Source organism: Mus caroli, chromosome 6 (genome assembly GCF_900094665.2).
Source record: "Mus caroli chromosome 6, CAROLI_EIJ_v1.1, whole genome shotgun sequence".
Taxonomy (NCBI): domain Eukaryota; kingdom Metazoa; phylum Chordata; class Mammalia; order Rodentia; family Muridae; genus Mus; species Mus caroli.
Genome location: NC_034575.1, coordinates 23,473,069 through 23,485,422, shown reverse-complemented (window position 1 = coordinate 23,485,422; position 12,354 = coordinate 23,473,069). Strand labels below are relative to the sequence as shown.

Below are 12,354 nucleotides of genomic sequence, written 5' to 3'. Positions count from 1 at the left end.
AGACAAGTCAGGTTACTTCCCTTAAATGCACATCTGGCCTGAGTCCTCTCTTACTCCCTTTAACAGCACAAGATGTTCTGCACACTATCAGTGAACTTGAGCTCAAAAGGATCTATTCTCTGTAAACCCAAAGGTATAGGAAGTTGGAAGATCTGCAATTCAGCACATTTTATAGGATTTTTGGCACATAATGGTTATTTTTAAAGTGGGGGAAGGGCCTGTGCTCTCCCTACCCCCAAGCACAGCTGAGCTGATTCAGCACAAATCTCCCCTAAAATAAAATCTCAGTTTGCAGAAAATAAGTATGGAAAGTTCCAGCTCCAAGGACAACATTCCAGAAACCTAGCATTAAAGACTGGAAGAGGGCAGCTTGAGAAAAGACCACTGCAAACCAGTTACAAAGGTGAGAACTTCCACCAGAAAACTGTGGGCAGCTTGGGAATCCAAGGCAGAAAGTCTTTAATAATAACCAGAGTAATACAAAAGTATCAGCAAGAGAGGAGAGCGCCTTGAGGATTCTCATAGATAATAAATCATTCCCCACAGGTGAGCACACAGAAACTTCCAGGAATGTGGTTGAAAATTCTGGTTTCTTAATTTAACTTAGAGATGCTTTAGAAGAGGATATTACAATATAAATCACACAAATAACAGACTACACCAAGGAGATGTGTACTCAGCTCAACACACTGATGCTCCCCAGACCACAGGGGTACTACACACAATCTGCAGACCAAAGATGAAAACAAGAGCTCGTAACTGTAAAGAGCATTTAGGAGGCAATGGGAAGAAAGCTACCTTGCCGAGCTTCCAGAAACAGGCAACTCAGTGGCCATTTTTGCTAACCATCTGTCACCAAATAAGGGAGTCAATGGCTTCAGGGACAAACAGGATCACTGCTGAACACTAGAGGGGGAAGCACATCCACATAGACTTAGGTGTCTGACGCATATTGTCCAAATCCCATCATGCCCAATAGGAAGCCTCCTGCTAGAAAAAGACATGTAAAGGTGTGCCATTCAAAGCCCCTCTTCCTCTGGAGAGTATCTCCAGTCACTTGTTCAAATATTTACAGCCACACTGATGGTAACAGCTGGCACTGGGAGGCAAGCACAGCCACCACATATAAACCTGTCAATTTAAATCACAATGCATTCATAATCTTAGAGCCTGTTCTGATCATTAATATAAAGGACTTTTCCATAGTACGAATGAATCAAAGTAACATGAAGTGGAAAATGTGGAGATGACAAAAGAAATGTTTTTAAAACCCAAACTAAAACACATCAGAGGCAGGAACAAGAATTCCCACCCTGCTGGCTGCCTGCTGACACTCAGCACAGCTGACTGAGTAGCACTCAGAACAGCCAGCCAGTCTTCAGTAAGTAGCTAACAAAGGGGCGAAATCTGGAAGCCAGCCAGAGAGGCTGAGGCCCTTTCCTCAGGAAGACCCTCTGCCCCTGAGGAATTCACCCTGGCTGAAAGAAAAATAGCCCCTCCTGGCACACAGTGCCTGGTACCTTTAGAGATCTGTTCCTGTTCAGGAAACAAGTATCTACAGTCCCTCGCCTGTTTGGGCAAAGGTGGGTTTGTGGTGGTAGTGCTGGCTGGACCCACCCCTCCTCACCTTCTGCTGCAGCTATGCCAAAGGAGTAGTGAGAAAGAGAAATCAAGTTTTGCCACCACCTCCACCACAAGGCTCGAGCTCCTTGCCTGCATAATTGTGGAGAAGAGTGTATGATATGAGTGTGTTCTATGAAGAACAAAAGGCGCCCTGACAAGGACATCTCAGAGACTGATGATGTCTGGAGGGCCGCAAGCACTCGGAAGGCAGATAGATACATGGCGCTGCCACTATTTCTTCAAAGCTGTAGACTAGAATGAAGCAGATTAAGATCAACTTCTTGGAGCATGTAAAAGGCATGTTTTGGGGATGTTGACACTGTCCCCAAAGTATAACAGCTTATTGACTCTGGGAATCAAATTCTTCTACATGGGTCTGCACTTCAACATTACAATTAAAGTGAAAAATTACAGGTAAAGTAATTTTTATGGTTTTCAGGGATTTTACTTTAAAAATGGGACCATTATATGTACTTTTCAGGATGTAGGTAAAAACAAAACATGAAAAATAATATTGAGAATTCAAAGCCCCACTGTTGCCTCTCTCTTGCCTCTTGCTACCTTGTTCCCACTCTCTCCCCACCCTCTTTTCCCCTCTCTCTTGGTGGTCATGACCGACCTCTACTTCTCTACTTTCTCCCTCTCTCTGACTCTACTACCCTCCCCCCCCATGCACTGAATAAACTCTATTCTATACTTTAAAAAAAAAAAAATCAATGACTACTAAGAAAAGAAAACTCAAGTAACAGTGGCTGTAACCAGTAAAAATAAACATGAACAGAAAGGGTGGAATATGCCTTTAAGTCTACCACTTTGGAGGCTGCTGAAAGTGGATCTCTGTGAGCTCAAGAACAGCCTGTCTAAATGCCTAGTTCCAGTCCAGCCAGGGCTGCACAGTGAGACTTTATCTCAACACAAACAACATCAAAATACCATAACAATAAACAAACAAGCAAAAAACCTAGGCCATATAAAATGCTTTTAAAAGGCAGAATGCAGTAAGAGCCATACAAAAATAGTTACCAAATGATAAAGTTGAAACTGTTCATAAAACCTGTTTAGATATTTGAAATATTTATCCAGTAGTAGGAAGAAGGCTAAAAAAAATCAGGTGGTCAGCCTTGCTCACACACAAGTATCCAGATATCACTGAATATTGCATTAGCTATTTCTAGATGTGTGGGCTTACTGAAAGGAAGATACCATTTTGGCTAAGCATATTTGGCTGACTTAAGTTAGTCATGTGAGTCTGACTTCAACCTCCCCTCTTCCATGTTCTTATCTTCTTATGTTGGGTACACACTTACAAATTAAACTCAGTGCCTTTGGAGTGTCTTAATAAAAACTGACTGAGCACCTATGGGGTACCTGAACTCTATTGTCCACAAAGCTGGCAAGAGAGACAGCTATCCACATGTGGTTTCTATTACATTACTGTAAACTATGAAACGTGTGTATGATAAATTACAAGAAATGGGACAAGCCAAGAAAGATTTTCTTAAAGTCAAACTTAACCTGTATCTTAAAAGGACAAACAGAAAGTAAACAGAAAGGGGGAAATGAAGAAAAGAAGAAGGCACTAGGAACTGAAAGCAAATCCCGAAGTGGGAGGGAACAGGATGCATTTCAGCACAGGAGACAGGAGGGGATTGGCTGTGGAGGGGCAACTTCCTCTGAGAAAGCTGTCCAGGACCACACGGGCTGGCACAATAGAAGCAAAGCCATCAGGAACAACAGAAGCCGATATGATCAGGCAAAAGTAGAGCATGGTGTGAAGCCATAGATGAGGACCCCATTCATGAACTTTACATGGAAGGGGGGGTGTAGAAAGGAGGAGAACAACTGATGTTCTGGGCAAGGAGCTAGGCAAGTTAGGTTCCAAGCAGCCATGTGGAAGCTCCCAAATGGCTGTAACTCTGGTGTCAGGTTATCAATCTGATATCCTCTCTTGGTTTCTGTAGGTACCATAATTCCAAATGGTTCATATATATAAAACAAATGACACTTTAAAAAATTTAAAGAATTAAGAAAAACAAAAAGGTCTGCAGGAGTCCAGGCTACAAGAAGTCCAGGCTCTGCATGAAAGTGGGTAAGTGCAACAAGAGCAAAGGAGAATGAATTCAGATCCACACATACAGATCCAATCAATCACCCATTACAAATACATGAAAAGGAAGTGGGTCTAATTTAAATATGTGCAGTCCTATCTCCTTGCCCATACTTGCTCAGGAATATTAAAACTTGGCATAGTATATGCATTTAACCTGGGTATATCCTTGCAAAATAGTTTGAATCATCTCCAAATGTGATCATGGATGAAACCTCTGAAGTAATGAGTCAAAATATACTGCTCCTCTCTTTAAGCTACTTATATTAGAAATTCTGTCTCACTGACAAAGGACTGACACAAAAAGATAATTAATTCCCAGATAACTAGGAAGGAGCCGCCAGCATGACTGATACAAGGCAATAGATCAGTTCTGGGTAAGCCTGAGTGGGCACACGTAGAGATTTTTTCCAGCTTTGCATCCCAAAAGTACATGTTTTTTGGAAAAGTGGATTCCTAAAAAAATTAAACAACTTACAACAATCTGGAAATGAAATAACCCTCAATGAAGGATTTATAACCCCATAATTCTAAAATGTCTGCAAGAATCCAGAAAAAAGGAGCTTAATTTGAAGAGCTAAGTTAATTCACAGAACAAATTTCAGTGGCATAAAAATGAAACAAAGTCACCCATTAGTTTACAAATGAGTCTCATCCATAGATTTATTTAAAGAAATGAGGTCTCTGGTGCTTGGAAGCCTGCAGTGAGCACCTACTGCAGCCGTGTGCATCCGGGAACTCAGGCTTCCTACAGTCTAGCTCCTCCACCATTCTGACCCTCAATTATTTAAACAAGTTCCAACTATGAACACAATGGTTCCCATGGTGATAGACATTCTGCAATTAAGGGACAAGAGTTGTAGGAATGATTCATATGTCACTTGTAAATGCTGTGTGACAAGAAAGAAAATACTGGAACTCAGCACATTATAGCCTTTAAGAGAAAGCTGAAGGGAACTTCCAATGAAGACCAGTTACATTACCTGCCGAAAACAAAGGATTGAGATGTGCATGCTCCTATTTTATATAAGATGTTTTTCGAGGATAATGGTAGAAGGAGACTACACAGGCAGGCAGACATGCAGGGAGGGAGGGAAAGAGGGAGGGAAAAAGGGAGGGAGGGAGGGGGAGAAAAGGGGTGTGTGTGGGGAGAGCAGTTTCTGCTGTTAGTAGTGGACAGTTAAGATGACTCCTTTAAGAAGTCACCATCTTAGACACCCTGGCAAGCTTTAAACAAACAAATAAGCAAACAGCCAAAATGATAGTTTTTATTTCATGATAAGTCTTGGAAGAAATTAGCAAGAAAGCCATTTATCATGAATATTCGTTAGTTATGATTTTAGTGGAAGGATGGCAAGTGATAAACAGGGCAGGAGAGGAGGAGGCCGTGATACATTTTCTCGTGCCCTCAAAAACAGGGCATGCATGCTTGTTTGGGAGAAGCTAACATCCTGATCCAACAGCTCACCAGTTACCACATCAACCAAAGTCAATAGAAACAACAACAAAACACACAGAAAAACAATGTAGTCATGAGACCAGTTGTATACTGATTCATTTCTCTTGACAGGAGGGCCAGAAATCAATTTAAAAGGGCAGGGCTCCCTCCACCAGATTCTTAACAAAAATAACTCTTATTAAGCAAAAGCAAACCTTGCACACACATTCCTGACATCTGGACCAATGTGAAAGACTTTATCACCTTGTACTGTTCATAGCACAGCACTAGGAAAGGAGAGGCAAATACAATGCCAGTGCACAAGTGATGAAAGCAAGACTTAGGAGCAGTATCCTTACTGCAGCTGCATGGCCCACATCCAGAGGGAAACCGATGTGAATGGATTTAAATCAATGTAGATGCCCACAATGGAAGAGGGGCCATCAAAACCAATAAAACACTTCAGCATTTTACCTTCCATCTTAATTCCCCACATTCTAGACATCTCTTAAAGATGCCATTAGTGCTGACTCTCTGAGAAGGAGGCAGGCAAGAGGATTTTACGGCCCTATCTTCGTTAACCTGTGACAGGCTGCCCTAATCAGCTTTCATGCACACAGGGACACATGCTCCTCACAGTACCTCCTAATCACCATGTACCATGGTGAACAGCTGCAGAGGTCTGCAGGGAATTGGCAGAAATGTGCACTGATGTGCTAGCCACCCCTGAGGCAGCTACTGCCCTGCCTGCTCCCAGACGCCAGCGCTCATGGATGTTGACTGCTGTAACTGACAGGCCTAGAAGACAGGCAAGTGGTTTCAGGTGGTGAGTCAGGATGCATCCAGCTCTCTACAAGAGGATAAAGTATTCATCATTTATACAACATCACTGTGGGGGACAAAGCTGGGTCTGGGCACAAACAGAATGTAATCAACTCTGTCGCACAGGAACCAGTAAGTGAGGCTTCTCCAACTGAGCAGACACCCAATTGCTTAAGAACTGACATCACACCTGACACCTGAGGTCAGTCCTCCTGTCCTATGATAGCGGACTTTACAGTGGCCTGCCATACAGTCCTTGAGAACATAGCCCTGGCTAGCCCTTCAGGACTATTCAGCAGCTGCTGCAATAAACTGTGATCTGTGTGTCCAGAGATGACCCAGAATCACTACAAGACAATACTTAGGAGACTAGTGGGTGCTATAATACATGCGCAGACTCTACCACACAAATCAAACATGTGCTGTCGTTTTGCTGGGTTACTACTGTGTGGGTTTCCCACAAAATCCATGGAATTCTTTGGTTGTCTATATGCAACTGTTTATGAGACAGAGAATGAGTGATGTGATATCAAGTGGGTAAGATAGAGATGTTAAGACATTACACCAGATAACAGGGGATCAGGAAATTGAAAGAGACTTAAAGCCATCACTGGCACTACACTTCATGAATGAATATAGCACTCTGTCAACTTTTATACAGTGACAAATGAGCCTATTCTCTGAAGGAACCTGAGGAGATTTAATACTCATTTTAGGGAATCCAGTTTTGCTATCTTTTAAAAAAAAAAATAAGACCACAAAATTAGACATTTCAACTTACATCCATCTTCAAAGTACCTTGCTATGATTTACCATACTACTATGAAATATAATAAAGCTACTTACATAGTTTACTTAAGATGGGATCCCATGTAGACTAGGCTGACCTTGACTTTGCTATGTAGCTGAGACTGGCCTTGAATTCTTGAGTTCCCTGCCTCATCATCTCAAATGCTAGGACTGCAGGCATGAGTCACCATGCATAGACAAGTGCCTATATTTATATTATTTTGACATTGATTCAAACGCTACAAGTTTTTGGTATGGGTGCACATGTTTGTAATCCCAAAACCTGGAAGATGGAGGCAAGATCTCAGGAGATCTTTTGCTACACTGCTTGTTTAAAGCTGTCTTGAAACACACTTCATCTTGATTGTTAGTAGAAATGGGTGCACTGTACACCAATGGAGACCCAGAGCTGTATTTAAACCCGTCAAAACATCATCAGTATAGGGGAAGAGTAAATAACACGGGTAGAATTTAAACATTCAAAAACTATTATGGTGTTCTAAAGTGCTAGAGGATTTGTAAGATACTATCATATAAAAATCAATTCATAATGTGAAATTTCTTCTAGAATCCCAAACTAAAGCATGATTCACAGTCCCTTCCTGAGCATTTGGTGCCATTAAAGGAGCCACCCCATTTATGTTCTCAGAACATCCATCTAGATCACAAATGGTCCTGGACTTTGGAATAAGATGTCAGAAAAATAAAGGTATGTTTAATGTTTCCTAACACTTGTAGAATATTGCCATGAATAATAATATTAAGATACACACTCTAGGTCTCTGAGCCCACAGACTGCAATGTCTTTACCCGGGATCCTAAGAAGATAACACAATGGTTTCAAGATAAAATCCCTATTGTCCCAGTAGCTGGAGCATAAGCTACTGGAAGTCTAAAAAGGCTAGGTAGCATCCATATATACAATGCATTTCCCTATGCATCCTCTTAACAGAGGAGAATCTGACTTCCCTCTCCTGTTGTCATCTTGTTCCTTAGAAATAGGAGAAACGCACACAAAAGCTTTCCCTCAGTACTAAGTCTCATGGTACTGGACTTAAAATGGAGGTAGCTGGAGAGAACAGGAGAGCCAACTGAATACAGCATGGGCAATATGCAGTTAGTGAAGCTGGAATAGAGCCTGGAACCTGCTGTGAAAACATTGACAGAGCCCCAATTTTAAACCACTTCCTGACACACAGACTTGCCTCTCTTCATATCAAAGTGATTCTACTTTGCGGCTAAAGCGCCTAGAGAAGAGCCATTTGAAAATCATCACTTCTAAAGCATGAGACTAAGTCCAAACATGTGCTAATGTATGCTCATCATTTACCTTCTTCCCAATGAGCTTTTTTCGAAGAAATTCTCGGGCCTCAAACATGTAGGGGATGTCATACAGGGGACGGAGCTTCTTGTTCTTATCCTGCAAGCAAAACAGAATATGCTATTAGGAATGAAAAAAGTTAACATAGGCAATACTGTATCACAAAGGAACATATGTAAAACTGGCTGTCTTTTAAGATCACAGATGTACTAGGTGCCTTATAACTGGTTACTAAATAGTTGGTTGAAATGCTTTATATTACAGAAGAATTTCTTTTTCAAGAAGCAAGCTCAAAAGGAGTGACCCAAGTTGGAAACAAGCAATATGGAAGAAATTCAGTATTCACTGGCACACACACACACACACACAAATCTAATTTCAAAACCTCAATTAAGCACCTACCAACTATTAACTATAAATATATATATATACATATATACACACACACACACATATATATATACAACCTAAAATGCATACATCCTAGACTCAAGACAAAACCTATCTATTAAAGACAAGATCCTAGATACAAAGTAGCAACACAAAGTAGTTTTGAATAAATACAAAGTAATGTGCTAAGAATTCAGAGAAATAGAAAGGAAGAAGTGATCAAAAAAAAGGTTCACTGACATATCATATTTAATGTATTTGCAGGACAGGGAAAATAACTAGTGTGAAAACTAGAATTAGAAAAAGTAGAACAAGAGACAGAAAGGAATATATTTGAACATCCACAAGTTGGCTTATCACCCTATGTGCCTTAGACTCCTCCTCCACAGTTGCTTCAAACACCCATCCTCTGCAAATAATAAGGAAGTCTTGAGGAAGGAGACAGGAGTAGGAATGGATAAAACTTAAGAGCTATGAGAACATTTTGGAAAAAGGCATTAACAGAATTTGACAACACAGTGGGCAGAGAGGATAAAAGGTAGAAATCCAACACAAAGTCATGATGACAGGACTAAGGCCAGAGCTGCCTACTGTTGTGGGGTGTGAAAACATAGAGGATGTGCCTTAAGAAAGAGAGCGTATCCAGACAGTCTGACACAATTACTTAAGAAAGAGAGCATATCTGGAGAGTCTGATATGATGACTTCAGTCTTTCACATGAGGCGTAAGCTCCGAATCAACAAAGACTCTAACTCTATAGTACCTCCTTACTAGAATATACCCTGATTAAGTATGCTAGAGGAACATGAATGTGTGTTAAGGGTCTCCAAGACCCATATAGTATCCGGGGAAAAGTATCTGGAGGAGAAAAACAGAAACTACCTCCTATCATATATGAAAGTCAGTGATCTCCATCTTCTGTAGCTAGCTAGCTTAGTCCTGACTTTGCCATATATCTTCTATCTGACAAATTAAGATGTCTGTCTAATCTGCGTACTTAAGGAAGGTATTTGTAACTTATTTTTTCTCTTAAACAGCTTTCAAGTTAGGAATCTTCATCATTGTAATGCTACATTCAAAACTCCTCCTAAAGCCAATGTTATGGGAAGGGAAATGAAGTAGGTGTCTCCTCTCAGATGCTGCCTGAGCGGTGATGTACTAAGACATAATAAGGCGTTTCAACTCAGTGCTGCGACCAGGAAGATCTCTTATGAGGAGGTAAACAGTTCTTTGTGTAACAAGAGACTCTGAGCTTTACACCCAGCACCTCACGCTCATTTCCTGCCTCTGTGAAATTTAAAAAAAAAAAAAAAGGAATTATTGTTCCAGCATTCTCCCAGGAAGAGAAAACACATCTTTTCACAGATCACATGTAGGAATCTACTACATGAAGCAGAAAGAGCATGGGTAGCCAAGCTCAGAACAAGGTCCTGAGATATCCGGACCACTGTGTATGTTGAGGCATGACCCTAAACATGGTAATACTACAGGAACAAGAGAAGAACCAAACTAGAGGTGCATAGTGAGAGTGACACAGTCTACAAAAATGCTGGGTATAAAGAAACAAATGGATGTAAATATTTTATAAATGTGCAGGAAGCTAGGTGCGATCAAGGGAACGTACATTAAGACATTGCTATGTAGAAGTAGACCATCCTTACTAGTTACAGAAGCTGAACCTAAGAAAACTCAACCGTCCCCTCCCCCCCAGTTTAAAGAAACCACAAACAATTCCTGGCCAGGAGAGCCCTTCCTCCCGACACCTATCAGCTGTAAGGACTCATGCTAGGGTGGGCTTCTCCATGGTGTGGTGAGCTTTGAGTCATCCGTGCCCCTAAAAGAACCCCATTCACTCTTGTAATTCCAGTGAACTTACTGGTTTGCCAAGATGATCTGTGCTGAGTCAATGTTTGCACTAAGGGTAAGAGATACCAGAAACAATCTAGAAAGAGTATCTGATGTCATTATGGCACAGGAAACTTTCTGACAGATTTCAGTTGCCAGTAATGGCAGGATTCTGCTTTGTTTCTCAGTAAGGAGACTCAAAACCAAACAAAGCCTGGCACATGCCAGGAAAGCCCTCTACTGCTGAGTTACATCCCAGTTCTAACAGGATTTTTAATACAGACAAAAATCAATGGTTATCAGAATCAGCCCTCAGGAATAAAAAGAACCAATAGATTCATACTCACCAAACAAGAACGAAAAATCTATTTACAAAGAGTAGCAGTGTGATTACAGAAGCCGTAGTGAACAAAGATGTCTTAAATTAATTGAACAAAACAATGATGCTTACCACACACAGGTTTATGCCATGTCACAACACCTGAATTTCCCAGCCTTACCCACAAACCCTGAAACACTACATGGGAATTAGAAAATGAGAGTTGCCAAGGAAGGGCACAGGATGGTACATACGTATGTGTGGTTATGTAAATGAGAATACGATCTGAAGATCCTCTTTCCAGGATGGACTGATACAAAATCCCCTCAGAAGATGGGGAGTGAGGAAAGTGTATCAGCAAGCATGCAAACAGCAACAGGGCAGACTCAGAGTCTGACTGTGTGTCTCTCAGGAAGCCAGGAGGAACAGAAAGCACAAGTGAACAGTGATCTTGCTACTCTAACCCTTCAGAGCCAGGAGCTATTGACATCTACAAACATCTTACAAGAGAGATATTAGAAGTCCCAAAGAAGCCACAAAATAAAAGCAATTCTTCTAAATTACCAGGTACATAAAAGCCTTTGAAATCTCGAAAGAGGCAATTGAGGTATGGAATGTATTCTGGGGAAAGAGGAGAGCAGTTGAGTCCCTGCTAAAAGGGACTGTCTAGTTTAGATTCTAATTTACATGGAAATATTTTTTTCAAAATAAAAATAGAAGAGAATGCTTGCTTTATCTGGTGGGCGGATAATACACAAACCAATATGGGCTGTAATCACCATTCCTCCTGAGAACTGACACTGCGTGCGGGCCCTGCAATGACTCACATTACAGCCGGAAGAGATAACTACAGTCATCCGTCCCTCTCCTTAAGCGAGAGCCCAATACTCACAACTCAGCACATGAGGATACAGCTGGCCTTTTGACAGGAAGCATTTTAGGCCAGTAGACAAAACTGGGAAGTGTTGGGTCAAAGATCTTTTGAAGACCAAAAAGAGACCTCCTGTCAAATCCTTGCTTTCAGGCTTTTCCTAGTCTACCCTGAAAAGCTGTAGCCATAAGATACAATGACCCTGAGACAGTACAGTACTTCTTGAGGTTCAACAGACACACATTATAAAGAAAAGGTGGCTAAGTGTGTTCTAGTAAGACCTTTAAAGTTCTCTATCAAAAAGAAAGAGCAAAGGAAAGGGGGAAAGCCAAGAATTATTGGGCAATAAGAAAATGAGGGCGGAGGGTTAGTCGGAGGAAGCTTAAGCAGGGTGCTGACATAATGTGCTTGTGGCAGGCTTCACACAAGTTACATCTTCTCAGAGATTCAAGAAACGGTCATCTGAAGACAGCTGAGGAGATTTAAGTGTGAGCCAGGAGTGTGCCTGAAGGGTTCAAGACAAGATAAAGGACACTAGGCCCCAGAACAGAAGGCAGGAACAGAGGTGATAGGAAAGGCAACTCTTATTTCCCAACTAGCTCCTCACACAGTACTTCTTGAAGGGATGTGATTAACACTGCCCTGCTCTTTAGATTGAGGAGTTCCACTGTAACAAGTGAAACGAGATAAATTAGGAAATTAATACAGCAATCTAGGTAGAACATGATACTAGATTACAAAAGGGCAGTAGCAGTATCAAAGGCAGATACCAAACACAACAGGAAATGTCAAAGAAAGGAAAGAATCAAGGATAAATTGGAATTGAGCA

The 12,354-nt window shown here is 41.2% G+C and overlaps 1 protein-coding gene across 1 annotated transcript in view; it reads right to left on the bottom strand.

The window, feature by feature from the left end:
• Snd1 (staphylococcal nuclease and tudor domain containing 1) overlaps nt 1-12,354 on the bottom strand; it is a 404,539-nt gene that overhangs the window by 251,842 nt on the left and 140,343 nt on the right. The window contains exon 11 of the mRNA XM_021164222.2: nt 8,110-8,199. Coding sequence (XP_021019881.1) covers nt 8,110-8,199 — 90 coding nt within the window. The remainder of the gene's footprint in view (nt 1-8,109; nt 8,200-12,354) is intronic.